Below are 18490 nucleotides of genomic sequence, written 5' to 3'. Positions count from 1 at the left end.
CGTGCAATTGTATTGAGTCAAATGTGGTTGCATAACAGAGTGTGGGTAGCTGTTGCGGTGGGCTATGGGCTCTGCGGTGCTGCTCGGATGCTGTATAAAAGAGCTGCCACATGAGTGGAGGAATTGAATTATTCAACGAAGAATTGTATTGGACTGTTTTCTTCTGTGGCTGCCCTCACTTCCTGCCTCGCAAAGGTGGGAAAACCCTGACAAGCCACACTCTGGTTGATCACGATGTCACCAAACCCCGCTATTTGGACTTCTCCTAGGTCAATTCAGCCTTAAATGAGTACCTGGTGCTGTGTGTAAACATCGGCACTGCGGCCGGGCATGGTGCTCGCCACCACACCACCCCTTTTGTGCGCTTTGTCGGCCTTCATAGGCGCTCGCTAACCACACTTCGGTCTGTTAAGGCTGCATGGGTGACCGTTGCCTTTGTGTTCGTGTATAGACACGCGTACGTGTCTTCGTGTTGGCATGAAGTGCATCGTACTGGGCCTCGGGCAGCAGGTAGCGGTACTCGTGAGGCGACGTGGTCTCCAGGAAATTGGAGAGGATGGGCAGGCGGTGAGTGAGCAGGTCCTCGCTGTGGTAGCGGAAGAGGATCTCGAGGGCCTGCCAGTCACTTTCCTGCACGACCACACGCAGTGGGCGCCCCCTTCCCGTCATCACCGCAACACTTCCACTGGCCACTCAGGTTGCTGCGATGTGGCAATACTAGGATATCGCGCATGATGTTGGCAAGCTTCCACGCTGTCATGGCGAGCAAACTGAACTTGCAACCCCGATGTCGCCGGTTCGGTTCGATTCAGGATCAACTTTGCTCGTTTTATTTCCTTAAAATAAAGTTATCACTTAACAAACATGAAAATCAAAGGCATTATGTTATGGAAAAGCGATATCACGATGATAATCATCACAACAGATTTAATATCGTGAAAAAATATACCACAGCAACCGCAATGGACACCAAATTAGAGGCCGGAACACAAACTGCGAGCTGGTTACCCGAGCGTAGTTCCTGGCCGACAGCACGAGGTTCTGGCTCCTGAAGCTCTTGAAGAACTCGGTGTTGTACCTCTGCTCTGCTGCGTGGGGGCCCCCCAGGATTTCCTGTACGAGATCAGACAGAAGATAACGCTGGGGGCATGGTAAAGGCAATGCGAGGCACACAGAACATGTGGCCATGAGGACACGAGACAGATACCTAATAATTATAATTACAATACTTATTTACCCTGAAAAGCCACACCGAGACAAAATACTTTTTTCAGGAGGGTCCTGCTACATTGCGATGTTGGGCCAACAGTGATGACATTGTATGTTTTTAGAGGTGGGAAACAGAACGGTGGCCAAATGCAGACCAAGGTAAGCCACCACAGAGGCCCAAGAAGGGGCAGCGTCACCATTCGCCCCGATGACGGGAAGTGGCGGTGCCCGTACCTCGTAGGTGGCGAGGCGGTCCAGGTACGTCAGCAGGCGCAGGCGGCTGCGGCACAAGTCTTTCTGCTCCACCGTCAGCCTGGAACCGCGCAGGGCCGGCGAGAGGGTCAGGCTTGGGGTTCACGTCGGGGTGAGAGAGCGCGTGCAAGGACCAGCGCAGCGTTCTCTTCATCAGCGGTTTAGATCTCAGTCGTAGTCTCAGTATCGTCAACAACAGGCTCTAGAGTTTTCAACAAAGCTTAGTCTGGGTATTGTTTTTGGTTGCAGTCTACGTCTTGGCGACTGAAGCAGTCAATCGTTCGTAAACTCTTTTGGTAGAGAAACGTTGATGTGCAGTTTCCCCCACCCCAATATTATCAGCTAATCAGTGAATGTCGTCAATCTGTGTATATACAGATGCAGTGACATAGAATGGGTCACTAGGGCGTGTAGCGCTGGTTACTGGCTGAGAGGGGGATGTGTGGGTGTAGCAGCCCGGTCTGCCAGCAGGGCACGTGATAGGCCGGAGAAAGGCATGTAGGGCAAGGTGACGGAGGGGACACGTGAGGTGAAGCCCAGACCCTTCTGGTAGGTTCCAGGAGCCATGGCCGAGGGCGGAGCCCGGCCACGCTGGAGGGATAAAAGGGAGGCCCCGACTCTGGGTCGGGGCTGTTTTCTGGAATGGAACCCGTCGTGCTTCGTCTTCACCTCCTCGGCGTTGTTGGTCAGGCAGTGTGCCGGCTGTCCTGACCAAGTATAGAGTTATCCCCTGTGATGGCTGGAATAAACGAGAGTGCCTCCTACTGCTGAAGTGATTCACTACACATATACAGCCAATGACCATATTTGGTCTTCCTCGGTGCACTGCAGTCTTTAATAATGTTCCCTAATTCAGATCAGTTTGCATCGTCAGTCAGACTCGGTAACTCCATCTCATCACAGTCACGGCTCGTCACAGTTATTGCCGCGCTGGATGATTTTTGTTCACCCATGGTCATCGGCGACTGAGATAAAAAAAAAAATGCTTTGTTGGAGAATTTCCATCACAGATTTTACAGACGAAATGAACACGGGAGGTCGATCAACCGCACCTAGTGAAGTTCACCAGCTCCTGCAGCTCCTTCCTGCGCTGCTCCTCCTTCTCCGTCCTCCTCTCGAGCTCCTCCTCAGGGCTCATGTCTTCGTACGGAAACTCCTCGATGTCCACGTCTCCGGCCTCGATGAATCTGCGACATTGGGAGGCACGGTCAATCATAACCATTACCTGCTGCTCTACGAAAGGAGAAGTCGGGACCTGGTGCTTATCGAGGGCCGAATTCGACTCTCAGACGCCACTGGTGTGCCACACATCAATGCACATGAGTGATAGAATGCACTAAAATTAGAAACATAGTGTTGCTGCCAGGTCAGAAATATTCTCCACTAGTTCCCGATTCGTGCGGTGCAGATGCTTTCAGTGCTGAATACGTATCGGTACAGGACCGTTCTTAAAGTGGCGAGCATCCTGTGGTCACGGTCCGTACGAAACGAGGCTGCTGGTCATGCACCTTCCTGCCCGTGGTCTAAATCGTCACTTACAAAACCTACTGAGCATATCCGTAGGAGTGAGTCCTGAGAGTGTGCAATGTAGGATTTCACAGCCACTCGTAATCCACATGTGGTTTTCCGAGCTGGACCGCGGCTTGAGCACTACCCTTCCATGATTCAAGCTTTCGCCACGTACTCCTGGGGCACCTTCACTTCAGCTTCTTTACCTCTCGAAGCTCAATGGTATATGAGCTGCACGTTACGGCACCTTCTTGCGCGAGGTTGCAGGATCATCATACCGGCCAGCGAGTAGAGAGGAGCAAGCGGCCGACGTACGTACATATGTTCAACTTCTCTCGCACTGTACATAGCCAACCATGCAAATCGGGATGTGCGGACATTCAAGAAGCGTCCGCACGTACCTTCCGTCGTCCCCGCGGCCGATGGCCAGCAGGGCCTCCAGGCCGGTGCCCTTGAGGCCGTATTGCAGCAGCTCCTTGGCGGCATCCACGCTGTCCGCCAGCCGCTCCAGACACTCGTGCAGAACCCACGAGCGCTTCTTGATCTTGCTCTGTGGCGTGGCCACACAACGGAGTCTGTTGTCAGGGTCTCGGTTTCTCGGGCACCGAGGTGAGGTGAGCAGTGGTGATGCTGGGTGAGCAACCGTGGGGGTGCAAGTGGAGGTACCAGGTAGTCCTGGATGGAGGCGATGTTGACCGGGGACTTCCTCCACTGTCGTTGGTAAACCAGGTCCGTGTCCAGCCCGTACGCCTGCGCCAGCAGCAGCGCCTCCCCGTACTCCTCGCTGTCAATCTTGGCACGTGGACACGGGGGATACCGGAGGTTGAGCAGACATGCACAGGGGCTCCGAGGCGGCGGTGCGTTGGTGTGGGTTTGGTGTGGTGGTAGGTGATGGCTTGTAGTGGTGCGGTTGATGCGGCGTAGTGTTTCATAGTGTGTGCTGGTGTGGAACAGCATGCGTGTGGTGGTGTGGTGTTGGGTGGTATGCAGTGGGATGTGGTCATGAGTGCAATTGTATAAGGCGGTGTAGGTAAGTGTGCAACACTGTGGCCCTGTGTGGTGATTTGGTGGTGCGAGGTGACTTGCTTGGTTGATGCCGGTTCTGGCCTGCGGTGGAATGTGAATATTTTGTGTTGCTGTAGGTGGCATGAGCTGTGTTTAGCACTGTGGTGTGGAGTAGTATGTGGCGATATTTGTACATAATGTTGTAATGTCGGTGGTAATGGCTGTTGATGTGTGTAACCTGTAGGATTGTGCTAACGGCGAGAATACAACAACATAGATAAGAGGCCAAATGTCTCTTCCATACATCTGCCCTTCATAGATTTCCGCATAAAAATAAAAGCATTTTTTACGCAATTCATGAGCCACACGGCCTTCTGGGAGCACATGATTTCAGCAGCATTGGTTCAATACAAGAAAACTCTGGACAGATGCACGGGGCGGACAAATCGTCTGCTGCTCAATTTTGTAGCAGTGCGGGGTCGCGTGCGGTGCTGAACGGACGCCGCACGAATTGCGCAGAGCAGCGCTGCCGTTAGTACAGGGCGATATTGGGCGCACACGGCACTCGCGGCACGGGCGGCACGACCCCCACCTTCCGCTGGTAGAGCTCCTCCGGCGTGGTGGAGCGCAGGCTCACGAGCCGGTACGTCTTGACGAGGTTGCGCGGACGCTTGCGGGGCGGCGCGAAGCGCTCCGACTCGGTGAGGAGGTAGAGGCCGCGGCGGACGACGCGGCCCGAGCGGCCCAGGAGCGAGGCCTCGCCGTCGGCCTCCTCCTCGTCGTTGCTCTCGTCGCCCCCCTCGTCGCGCGCCGGCCCCACCTCGTCCGCGCGTGGCCTCTTCAGGGACACCTGCTTTACTTCGCACTGGCGGCGCGACGGGACACGAATTCCCGTCATCGGCAGTGGAGGTAACAGTGGCAGAAGCCGTGTCTAAGTTAGCAAATAAACAACATCGGCCGGCCTACATCGGAGAACAAGAGCAGCCAGTAAAGCCGTAGAGAGGGAAACGTGAGCTGCACATTTAAGCTGCTGAAGAAGCTCCCAGCACGTGGAGCGAAATGTCAGACAAAGTAGTGAACAGAACAGGGCGCAACTCGAAAACACATTAGGAAGTGCTACGCAGCACCATTTCGAAAACTGCGCAGCGATATGTCTTCTGCGTTGATAATCTGAACAGAGTGAGTATTGATGGAAGGGTTAGGGATGGAAGCTGCACCTCGAGCGCCAATAAGCCTCCGTTGTGTGCGGCCGTGACGAGTGGCGCCGGCTCGAACCACTCGGCCGACGGGCCCAGGAGGTTGCTGAGGGTGCGCGCCGACGAGACGGTGAGCGAGCCCGAGCAGCGGGCCAGGATCAGAGCGCCGTCCGCCCACCAGTTCACATCGGCCAGCGAGCAGAGCCACCACTTGTCTACAGCGGCAGCACACGCATGCTCACGTTGGTACACACACACACACACACTTACACAGGCTCACACAAATACAAAGGCTGTTGGGGCAAGTGCTGTTCGAGAGTAGCACCTATGAAGGCTGGCACGACACACGAGGGGGTGGGTGGCCAGCACCACGCCCGGCCGCCTTTGTAAACCACAACAGGTACTCATTTTAGGCTGAGTCAATCAAAATAAATCCCAAAACGGTTTCAAATATCATCCGTGACGAATATTAGCTATGGCCAAGAATCGAACTCAAGTCACCAGGATCATAGCGCAGTATGTGAACCACGGCTCCCCATACTTGTACACAGACGGGTACACACACACGGGAATACACGTGTTACAACAAGCACATTCATAAAGTTTCACTTAAACAATCTCACACACTCACAAATACATGTGCTCGCATTATCAAATGCACAAACCGACCTAGGTTTGCAAGCACTCACATCATCGCATTCTCACAGGAACACGTGCGGACACTCGCTGACTCTCACACACGACTCTTGTTTAATGCAAAGGAACCCTTCGGATGCTACAGATGCAGCTGCACCCACATCGCATGCTCACCCTTCATCTTCCTCTTCCTGTCCACAGAGGTCACCCACTGTGGATTCACCTCGTCGTACCCGGGCTGGAACGACACACGGCGGGCCCACGTTTACACACTGCGACCGGAAAACACCGGCTCACCGCTCCATGCCGTGGAGACCAAGGTTCACCCGGGGCCCGCGAGCACCGTGACGTCGCGTTCACGAACGTGACGTCACATTCGCCGAGTTTCCACGCGACTCTCTTGGCTTGCGGGGAACCACGAGATTGTCGATGCCGGAAAAAGCAAATGCGGAACCGCACGTGATTTTCCACGCCAGGCCTGTGGCCAGCACCACCAGCGGCGACGTGCAGACTGACCTGCTGCTCCTGACTCCACGCCTGCTTCAGGCTAAGCGATGGGACCTCCCAGATCGACAGCTTCCCCGAGAAGTGCACGGCCGCCAGCACGGATGCATCCGGAGATAGCGAGAGCTTATAGATTCCGTCCTGTGTCCACGCATGCACACACAAACGCACGCACACACGATTAGCATGGAGAGGTCGCTGAGAGCGCGGCGAGCTGGGTGTAAGGGGGATGAGCGATCCACATCGCGGAGTGTGAAACGGGTTTATTTTTTGAAAACCACGTTGCATTACTTAACCCCGAGAAGTCCCATCATTCCCAAGGTCCACGTGCAACATTTGACCAATTTAATCGAGTCACGTCACGGTGCTGCTTCAGGGGGCTAAGACCAGGTCAGAGCACTGAGCCAGCGCCGCTGAGAACCTGGGCTTAAATCTCGGATTAGTCACCTGTGATTAAAGCGAACTGAGAAACGTAGCGACTTGATGTCTAGTAACCAATGGTTGCACGCAAAACACAACGTATAAAGTTTAGTTCTGAATTTATTTTATTTAGGCTCTGAGAATTAAACATGACAGATGACTGCCATATGACCATCACTTTTTGCAGTGCACTTATAACAAACCACTGGTGCTCCCTGTGAGTGTGAGTGGGACCCCGGAGGTCACGCGAGCGACTACCTGGTCACGCCCCACCCTGCCCCACCGAGGGAGACCAGGCAGCCGGGTCAGCAGACGGCTCCGTTGCAGGCCCTGCATCACGCGTCACGCGGCACGCACGATTCACGCGCACAGACCTTCACGTCACAACGTTGCTTCGTAGGTCAATGGGTCACAGGGTGAGTGGCGGCAGTGAAGCTCGTACGGCGGCAGCAGCGTTGGCTCACCATGCCCAGGTCGTCGCTGATGCTGGTGACCTGCTTGTAGTGGGGGCTGCTCGACAGCACGCGCCACGCCGTGAGCCCGTTCGCTGCCGCCGAGCCAGCCTCGAAATCTCCGCTCTCGCAGCCGCCCACCAGCAGCAGCCTACGGCGTCGCGGCGGTACACGGGTAGGTATGGCCACACGTGGAAACCGTCATGCATCATGCAACTAATAGCTACACAAGTGTGCGTGGAACTGCCACTCGTATATCCACCCCAAAGGCAGCAGCCAGCAGTATGTTCGTGTGCGTCACTGGTAGCCCCGGAGGCATGCTGTCGCACCTGTGCGTGTGCTGGTACACCACCGCCGTGATGCCGTGGGGGTAGTGCGGGGTGAAGCTGAACTTGTGGTTTTCTTGGTAGCCCTGGTTCGTGTTGAGGCTGCCAAAGGTCACACACGGCACGGCCGTCACCTTCGCCGCGGAGTCACGGGGATGGCTGCGCCATGGGGCAAAACAGCTACGTGCAGAGGGTGGAGCGCCCAGGGGGCGAGCGGGCGGCTCACCTAACGAGGTAGCTGGTGAGGTGTCCGGCGTAGTTGATGACGAGCAGCTCAGCCGACCACTGCGCACTCGCCGTGTACTCCAGGAAGACGAGCCCTGCCACCGCCAGGCCCAGGTCCCCGGAGCTGCCCGCCGCCTGTGAATGCGGCCACACTCAAGACGTTCACAACCAACTACAAGCAGTTCACGACCAACTACACCTACCTGTGCTATGGCGGGGGTAGTGCACTGCGATAGGCAGCAGGGCGATGGCTTCAAGGGTACAGAGCTACGTTCCATCAAGCCATTGGTTTTGGTTAAGGTTATGTTTTTACACATTTGCTGCGCACTGGCCTGATAGGCCCAAAACATCAACAGCGCTAATTGAGTTGGAATAGATAACAGTTAACACATCTCTTGAATAGAGCAAGGTTACAAGAGCTTGGGAAAATAAATGACAAGGGGGGGCACAGAAGTGATTATACTCCGGTGCAGGTTGTGATGGTCATACAATGTCGTGGATATGAAGGAGGTAAACTTAGAGGTAGAGACTAGTTTAATAATAACGATGATGATAATACTATCTGGTGATTACAAAGCAGAGTCTCGTCGAGTCTCAATATTCTTTTCATGCAGGGGGCACAGAGGTTATGACAGCACGGGTAGAGAACGATGTTAAAGCCCACTGCTGTGGACACTGAGGTCACAATATGACCGGTGCCAGCTGGTGTGGCACAGTGCAACGGGTAAGGCGGTGGCGGAGCGAGAGGTGGCACGGACCTGTGAGATGGTGAACAGGTGGGTGCCCATGAGGTCAAAGACATGCACGGTCCCAGAGCTCTCGGCGATCGCCAGCAGTGTGCAGTCGTGGCTCCACGCCACGCGGCGCCACTGCGGGAACGCGTCCCGCGAAACTAGAAGGGGCACGCACACGGGGTCGCGAGCGAGGTCACGGCCAAAGCGCATTCGTTCACATCACATCGCGACGGTGCAGCGCCTTCGACTTCCCATGCAGCAGCAGCCGTCGTCAATTGGTTTGGGGTGGGGACCCCAGGTCCAATTCAGATATCAGTCGCCACTGATGTTAGCCGTCTTCCATCCCAATTCCCGAACTCTGATGTGATGCTTAGGCCCCTCCCTATGGTGTAAGAACACGACACGCAGCTCGTTTGCTCTCGGCCACTCGACCTCTCTTGCGTCCATGCGGCGTGAAGAAGGGCTACTGCCCAAAACACAGTTTTGAGGTTTTTTTGCAAATTGTAAATTTAGGGTGAAGTAAACAAAACTGTCCAATCGAGACTGTGCGATGAAATATACAACACAAATGCAGACGAGGAGAGAATGGGACAATAAATAATCGCTTCTTGAATTGAATCGCAACAAGCTCATGCTAAGCTACCTTTCTAGATCAACACAGTCGGTCCAGATAAAGACAGAACTGCTCTTGAATTGAATCGCCACTTCAATTTATGAAACATTCATCATTTTTCAAGGGGAGTGAATGTTTATATAACTCAAGTCATCATCATCTTATTTTCTATTTATAGAACACCTTTGATCAAGGCACTTAACATAACTTAAAAACAGTATAAACAAATTATTAATTTGATGGCAGGGCAATGCAAGGGATGAGGAATGGGTGACCAGGATAAAGGGTAATTAGGGGTTAGGGAAAGGAAGGGGAGGAGAGGGAAGACATGGAGGGGCGGGGCAGGGTAGAGATTGGGCAGAGTCAATCCACTACTGAGTACAATGCTATGGAGAGCTCACAATGCACACACGTGCCGGAGTGCAAGTGTGTGCAGACAGACGCATCAGCGTGTGGCATGTCCCCCCGCACGTACTTGTACATTTTCCGATCGTTGCTGAAAAGTCATCCTTTGCCGACCTGCACACACCGAGTACCGACTTAGTATCCGAGTCTGTTTATATTTTAGAGGCGACAATGACAGGAGCCCATTACTTGGGTTTTTGCTCGAGTGCTTTCACAGCAAGACCTGGCTCCAACCTCACACAACATGCTGAGGCATCTGCCCTCTTCACAATTATATTCACACACCAAGCCAAAAAGGCTTTATTTCTTAGTTGAATAAACTCATCACATTTAGGTCATCATTGTTAAAATGTGACTTGAAAATATGCAAAGCAAGTTTAATCGTGGTTATGAAGGTTTATATAACCAGATAATAAATTCGGCCGACATGGGTTCTTGTGGAAGATCAACCTGCTCACGCTGGCCATGCAAAGTGTTCACAAGTCACGAGGAGCATGAACACAAGTGCCATGACAGGGTGACACCTGTCGGCCGGGAGTGGTAATTACGGTCACGGCTGCATTACATAATAATGCCGGAGATGGGGCCACGTGTAAGGATCGCCTATGTGTAGCTGCGTTACACAATGTATCGCCCAGTGTGCTCTTAATAAAAAAGAAACCTTCTACTCGACGTGTCTCAGAAGTTGCTCATTACACAAGCAAAGAAGGCATTTAAAATTATCATTAACACAGATGTACAATCTTCTTCTTTCGTATGGCTGATGTGTATGCGGAGCAACAACTAAGGCATAATAAGGGTCCTGCATTGGGATGTGTCGTTGTTTCTCTTGTGAAAATGAGTGTTTTACATTTGGGAGGAAACAGGAGTACTCGGAGAAAACACAGGAGGGAAGAGCACTCACGGACAGACAACAAAGATCCCCCGTATGGTCTTAACAGATTGTTAGGGCATGTGCTGTTCACGAGCTCCTATGAAGGCTGACACATGCCCGGCCGCCTTAGTCTCCCCAGTGGTGATGTTTACACATCACACCAGGTACTCGTTTGAGGCTGAGTCGACCTACGGGAGGTCCAGAATCGATTCAGATGATTGTCACTGGTGTTGGCCGTGAGCGGGAAGGGAACTCGGGTCACCATGTTGGTAGCGCAGCGCGCTAACAGCTGCACTACCACTCACCAAAGACAGACAACACACGCAGTGAAACCCACCGGATCTCGATGCACGCGTCTTGCACGACTGCCAGGAGATTCCCATTGCTGCGGCCAAAATACAGCACACGTGAGGTTCCAATAACACAACACAAGCCCAACGCCTCGCACACTTAGTTAACTCAGCGCTATGTCACCGGTAACTCGGGGTGACGGGTGACATGGCACTGGTGCTGTATCCTCAGCTGGCAGGAATGGCCTGGTTGCCATTGCTCATGAGACACACAAGGCACAGCTGACTGCCGTAAGTCAGGATGAAGTCCTCTGTTTGGGAGGTGCCGAGCGACGTGATCATGATGTGTAACATGTTGCTCCATGTGCTGGGAGCTTCTTTATGCAGTTCCTCAAGAAGCTTCCAGCCCATAGAGCGAAACGTCAGACATCATGCCAACCCACACGCAGTACAACCCGAAAACCCAATGGACAGCTATGAATCACGACCACAAAAACCGACGTTGAAGTTCTCTCTGCTAGCGCCGCTGAGTTGTGCGTGTGCCCTGATCAACATAACAACAGCCCACGCACCTGGAGAGCACAACCTGCCAGTTGACCTGCCGGCTCAGCAGCTGCACCAGCCCCGGCGGCAAGGAGCAGCATGGGGAGGAGCTGGAGGCACCGGGCAGGGAGACGCCACGGTTACGGGATGCTCGGGGTTAACAAACCGCAGTATTCATTTGTGCAGGTGCCGTGCATGCGTTGAAACTTACCTGCAGCGGGCGTACTGCACAACAAGCCAGAGGGGAGCTGTGGAGGGAAATGTTACAAAGTCACTCGATGCCCAAATCCCGTGAATGTGTCGTATCGTGAGGGTTCGCGAGCACGAGTCGTGCCGTACCCGTAAGAGCCGAGGCTGCCTTCTTCGCGAAGCTTTTGTGAGCGATATCCAAGTCCCTGGATCCACGAGGCTGAATAAGGAAAATGACAGAAGCGGCTACGTTTAAACTTTTATATTTTGAAAAACAGTGCTCACTCGCGTTTGAACGTGCACACTTGCGGTGAGGATTAAGATTTAAAAACAAAATACAAATGAATGCAAATAGGACGGGACCGCACTGTATCGAAACGTGCAGGCAGCATCACAGTCAGGATGTACAATCTGAGCATGCAAGGGATCTTTCCACGATGATTGACACAATAAAGGGTTAAGTCCATTGACGGATGCATTTGTTGCACCATTTCTCCTGTCTTGTTCTATCTCGTGTGTATTATTAGCCACAGATGCATTGACACATCCACAGGAAGCTCTGCAGCCCTTTCGCCAATCCACTGCTGGACGAGGTTATGTGACCACACTTCACCACGCTGCTCGGTCTGGGCGGAGGGCCGGGAGCAGAGAGTGGGGTGCACGAACAGCGAGCGCCACTGGCCCCTGCTGCACGGCCCTCTGCTGTCTGCGACGTAGCCCTGCAAGTAGCCAACATCGCCTGTTGCTGAGATGGGTCTCCCATCTCAGCAACAGGCTGCTCAAGCCACTGCAGTCTGATTACAATGGGCGCATTACGAGTGATTTGGCCGAAGGAAATCAACAAGTAACTGGCATAAACCTTGAAAACTGTAACCGATGGTGACGAATGAATGCAATGTAAACATCTGTAACTGAGTCACTGTTATTTGCTTAGTAACAGAACACGGTTGTCAACACGGCTATAACGCGGGATTTACTTAGAGGCAGATGGTACCGCATTGAGACACGGATCTCTTGAGTTTGGAGTGTGTCGCGAGCCATCAGGTGCTCGATAACAGCACTTGCCCCAAAAGTCTGTTCAGGATATTCGTGGATTTGTGTCTTTGTGGTGTGAGGTGTTTAGGTGACGACTGTACGTTGCCTGGTGAGTGGTTTTTGGTGAGCGTTTGGTGTGTATTGTGGTGTGAGGCGTTTGGCCAGTGTGAGGAGAGGTCGTATGTGGTCTGAGATGACCGGTGCCTGAGGCGTTGTGCCTGGTGTCGTGCGAGGTGAGTGTGGCGAGTGAGGTGTGTGATGAGTGCAGAGTGTTTAATGAGTTGTGGAGTCGCGTGTCTGGCGAGTGTGTTGTTTGGTTGAACGTGCAGTGTTGAGTCAAGTGAGGTGAGTGTGGTGAGGAGTGGTGAGGGTGGGTGGTGACGTGTCTGCTCAATGTGGTGGTATGCGGCGAGTGGGGTCTTTGCATGAGGTCTCATGACAGCCGAGTGAGACGAGTTCGAGCTGAGCCTCACTCACCTCTCACTCACCACCACACTCACCACCACACTCACGACCACACTCACCTCTCACTCACCTCTCACTCACCTCTCACTCACCTCTCACTCACCTCTCACTCACTCACCATCACACTCACCACCACACTCACCTCTCACTCACCACCACACTCACCTCTCACTCACTCACTCACCACCACACTCACCACCACACTCACCTCTCACTCACTCACCATCACACTCACCATCACACTCACCACCACACTCACCTCTCACTCACCACCACACTCACCACCACACTCACCACCACACTCACCACCACACTCACCACCACACTCACCTCTCACTCACCACCACACTCACCTCTCACTCACTCACTCACCACCACACTCACCACCACACTCACCTCTCACTCACTCACCATCACACTCACCACCACACTCACCTCTCACTCACCACCACACTCACCACCACACTCACCACCACACTCACCTCTCACTCACTCACCATCACACTCACCACCACACTCACCTCTCACTCACCACCACACTCACTACCACACTCACCACCACACTCACCTCTCACTCACTCACCATCACACTCACCTCTCACTTACCACCACGCTCACCACCACACTCACCACCACACTCACCTCTCACTCACCACCACACTCACCACCACACTCACCTCTCACTCACTCACCATCACACTCACCACCACACTCACCTCTCACTCACCACCACACTCACTACCACACTCACCACCACACTCACCTCTCACTCACTCACCATCACACTCACCTCTCACTTACCACCACGCTCACCACCACACTCACCACCACACTCACCTCTCACTCACTCACCATCACACTCACCTCTCACTCACCACCACACTCACCACCACACTCACCTCTCACTCACCTCTCACTCACCACCACACTCACCACCACACTCACCTCTTACTCACCACCACACTCACCTCTCACTCACCACCACACTCACCTCTCACTCACCACCACATTCACCACCACACTCACCACCACACTCACTCACCACCTACTCACCACCACACTCACCTCTCACTCACCACCACACTCACCTCTCACTCACCACCACACTGACCACCACACTCACCTCTCACTCACCACCACACTCACCACCACACTCACCACCATACTCACTTCTCACTCACCACCACACTCACCACCACACTCCCCTCTCACTCACCACCACACTCACCACCACACTCACCTCTCATTCACCACCACACTCACCACCACACTCACCACCACACTCACCTCTCACTCACCACCACACTCACCACCACTCACCACCACACTCACCACCACACTCACCATCACACTCACCACCACACTCACCATCACACTCACCTCTCACTCACCACCACCACACTCACCACCACACTCACCACCACACTCACTACTACACTCACCACCACACTCACCACCACACTCACCTCTCACTCACCACCACACTCACCTCTCACTCACCACCACACTCACCACCACACTTACCTCTCACTCACCACCACACTCACCTCTCACTCACCACCACACTCACTTCTCACTCACCACCACACTCACCACCACACTCACCACCACACTCACCACCACACTCACCTCTCACTCACCACCACACTCACCACCACACTCACCTCTAACTCACCACCACACTCACCTCTCAATCACCACCACACTCACCACCACACTCACCTCTCACTCACCACCACGCTCACCACCACACTTACCACCACACTCACCACCACACTCACCTCTCACTCACCACCACACTCACTACCACACTCATCTCTCACTCACCACCACACTCACCACCACACTCATCTCTCACTCACCACCACACTCACCACCACACTCACCACCACACTCACCACCACACTCACCTCTCACTCACCACCACACTCACTTCTCACTCACCACCACACTCACTCACCACCACACTCACCACCACACTCACCACCACACTCACCACCACACTCACCACAACACTCACCACAACACTCACCACCACACTCACCACCACACTCACCTCTCACTCACCACCACAGTCACCTCTCAATCACCACCACACTCACCTCTCACTCACCACCACACTCACCACCACACTCACCACCACACTCACCACCACACTCACCTCTCACTCACCACCACACTCACTCACCACCACACTCACCACCACACTCACCACCACACTCACCACAACACTCACCACCACACTCACCTCTCACTCACCACCACACTCACTCACCACCACACTCACCACCACACTCACCACCACACTCACCACCACACTCACCACCACACTCACCTCTCACTCACCACCACACTCACCACCACACTCACCACCACACTCACCACCACACTCACCACCACACTCACCACCACACTCACCTCTCACTCACCACCACACTCACCACCTCACTCACCACCACACTCACCACCACACTCACCACCACACTCACCACCACACTCACCACCACACTCACCACCACACTCACCTCTCACTCACCACCACACTCACCACCACACTCACCACCACACTCACCACCACACTCACCTCTCACTCACCACCACACTCACCACCACACTCACCACCACACTCACCACCACACTCACCACCACACTCACCTCTCACTCACCACCACACTCACCACCACACTCACCACCACACTCACCACCACACTCACCTCTCACTCACCACCACACTCACCCCCACACTCACCACCACACTCACCACCACACTCACCACTCACTCACCACCACACTCACCACCACACTCACCACCACACTCACCACCCACTCCACCACCACACTCACCACCACACTCACCACCACACTCACCACCACACTCACCACCACACTCACCTCTCACTCACCACCACACTCACCACCACACTCACCACCACACTCACCACCACACTCACCACCACACTCACCACCACACTCACCTCTCACTCACCACCACACTCACCACCACACTCACCACCACACTCACCACCACACTCACCACCACACTCACCACAACACTCACCACCACACTCACCACCACACTCACCTCTCACTCACCACCACACTCACTCACCACCACACTCACCACCACACTCACCACCACACTCACCACCACACTCACCACCACACTCACCACCACACTCACCTCTCACTCACCACCACACTCACCACCACACTCACCACCACACTCACCACCACACTCACCTCTCACTCACCACCTCACTCACCACCACACTCACCACCACACTCACCACCACACTCACCACCACACTCACCACCACACTCACCTCTCACTCACCACCACACTCACCACCACACTCACCACCACACTCACCACCACACTCACCACCACACTCACCTCTCACTCACCACCACACTCACCACCACACTCACCACCACACTCACCACCACACTCACCACCACACTCACCTCTCACTCACCACCACACTCACCACCACACTCACCACCACACTCACCACCACACTCACCACCACACTCACCACCACACTCACCACCACACTCACCACCACACTCACCACCACACTCACCTCTCACTCACCACCACACTCACCACCACACTCACCACCACACTCACCACCACACTCACCTCTCACTCACCACCACACTCACCACCACACTCACCACCACACTCACCTCTCACTCACCACCACACTCACCACCACACTCACCACCACACTCACCACCACACTCACCACCACACTCACCTCTCACTCACCACCACACTCACCACCACACTCACCACCACACTCACCACCACACTCACCACCACACTCACCACCACACTCACCACCACACTCACCACCACACTCACCTCTCACTCACCACCACACTCACCACCACACTCACCACCACACTCACCACCACACTCACCACCACACTCACCACCACACTCACCACCACACTCACCTCTCACTCACCACCACACTCACCACCACACTCACCACCACACTCACCACCACACTCACCACCACACTCACCTCTCACTCACCACCACACTCACCACCACACTCACCACCACACTCACCACCACACTCACCACCACACTCACCTCTCACTCACCACCACACTCACCACCACACTCACCACCACACTCACCACCACACTCACCACCACACTCACCTCTCACTCACCACCACACTCACCACCACACTCACCACCACACTCACCACCACACTCACCACCACACTCACCACCACACTCACCTCTCACTCACCTCTCACTCACCACCACACTCACCACCACACTCACCACCACACTCACCACCACACTCACCACCACACTCACCACCACACTCACCTCTCACTCACCACCACACTCACCACCACACTCACCACCACACTCACCACCACACTCACCACCACACTCACCTCTCACTCACCACCACACTCACCACCACACTCACCACCACACTCACCACCACACTCACCTCTCACTCACCACCACACTCACCACCACACTCACCACCACACTCACCACTCACTCACCACCACACTCACCACCACACTCACCACGACACTCACCACCACACTCACCACCACACTCACCACCACACTCACCACCACACTCACCACCACACTCACCACCACACTCACCACCACACTCACCACCACACTCACCACCACACTCACCACCACACTCACCACCACACTCACCTCTCACTCACCACCACACTCACCACCACACTCACCACCACACTCACCACCACACTCACCTCTCACTCACCACCACACTCACCACCACACTCACCACCACACTCACCACCACACTCACCTCTCACTCACCACCACACTCACCACCACACTCACCACCAAACTTCACAATCCCCATACTTCACTATTGACGTGTCAGGAACCGCTCTTTACATTTCCCAGCGCCCTTGGGCTCCGAGGTGGTCGAGGCCGCGTACGATTGGTCAAGACGAACGGCGCGCGGCCTTTAAAGGCGACCACGTGACGGAACCAACCAATCAGAGCGCGCGCTCGGAGACTGCTCGCCTAATCGGTCTATGAACTCAAATGCGGATCTGCAAACGTCCCTGAAAGCGAGTCGCCTCGCGTGACAGCACGGACGAGGGGCCGTGAGGGGGCGAGGGGTACCGAGGGGATCGAGGGGGTACGAGAGGGGGTACGAGAGGGGGCGAGGGCACTCACGGCGAGCTCGCTCTCGGGCGGCCACTCGGCGTGGACGAGCAAGTCGTACAGGATGACGTCCTCCCCGGCCTCCATGCTGGCGGCTCTGTCGCGCCTACGGGAGCCGAGACGCACCTTGGCCATAAGGGATTTACCAAACGCGAAAACGCGTGGTCGTGACAGCCACGCGTCTTAGAATGGGTCGTAATGTCGACTACTTAATCGATTGTTGTCGATTGTTTCGTCGCTGGGTTGTGGCGCTATTTCTCTAATGCTGTCCTCTAGCTCCTTCACTCTTTTAAACAAATTATTCCTTGTAAAAGGTTTCAGTTTGGTGTTTTAACATCTTAACACAGCTGTTTTGTTCCCAGAAAAGGGGAAAACCTATTATCATATGTTGGTACTGGCAAAAGGAGGTCCCA

At 54.4% G+C, this 18490-nt stretch overlaps 1 protein-coding gene across 2 annotated transcripts in view; it reads right to left on the bottom strand.

The window, feature by feature from the left end:
• Positions 1 to 18212, bottom strand: part of NBAS (NBAS subunit of NRZ tethering complex) — a 38563-nt gene extending 20351 nt beyond the window's left edge. Inside the window, exons 1-21 of one of the 2 annotated variants that reach the window (XM_078866555.1) lie at positions 18090 to 18212; positions 11533 to 11602; positions 11405 to 11441; positions 11223 to 11303; positions 10698 to 10745; positions 9557 to 9600; positions 8493 to 8626; positions 7736 to 7869; positions 7513 to 7611; positions 7196 to 7334; positions 6990 to 7061; positions 6324 to 6452; positions 5982 to 6045; positions 5193 to 5386; positions 4568 to 4840; positions 3637 to 3762; positions 3372 to 3520; positions 2514 to 2648; positions 1444 to 1522; positions 1009 to 1113; positions 494 to 630 (exon numbers count right to left, since the gene is read on the bottom strand). In XM_078866555.1, the coding sequence (XP_078722681.1) occupies positions 494 to 630; positions 1009 to 1113; positions 1444 to 1522; positions 2514 to 2648; positions 3372 to 3520; positions 3637 to 3762; positions 4568 to 4840; positions 5193 to 5386; positions 5982 to 6045; positions 6324 to 6452; positions 6990 to 7061; positions 7196 to 7334; positions 7513 to 7611; positions 7736 to 7869; positions 8493 to 8626; positions 9557 to 9600; positions 10698 to 10745; positions 11223 to 11303; positions 11405 to 11441; positions 11533 to 11602; positions 18090 to 18212 (2372 nt within the window). Of the gene's footprint in view, positions 1 to 493; positions 631 to 1008; positions 1114 to 1443; positions 1523 to 2513; positions 2649 to 3371; positions 3521 to 3636; positions 3763 to 4567; positions 4841 to 5192; positions 5387 to 5981; positions 6046 to 6323; positions 6453 to 6989; positions 7062 to 7195; positions 7335 to 7512; positions 7612 to 7735; positions 7870 to 8492; positions 8627 to 9556; positions 9601 to 10697; positions 10746 to 11222; positions 11304 to 11404; positions 11446 to 11532; positions 11603 to 18089 lie in introns of those variants that run through there. The other variant, XM_078866556.1, reaches the window with a different exon arrangement.
• Positions 18213 to 18490: the final 278 nt, after the last annotated feature.

This window comes from Lampetra fluviatilis, chromosome 22 (genome assembly GCF_964198595.1).
Source record: "Lampetra fluviatilis chromosome 22, kcLamFluv1.1, whole genome shotgun sequence".
Classification (NCBI taxonomy): Eukaryota; Metazoa; Chordata; class Hyperoartia; order Petromyzontiformes; family Petromyzontidae; genus Lampetra; species Lampetra fluviatilis.
This window is presented reverse-complemented; position numbering and strand designations above follow the sequence as displayed.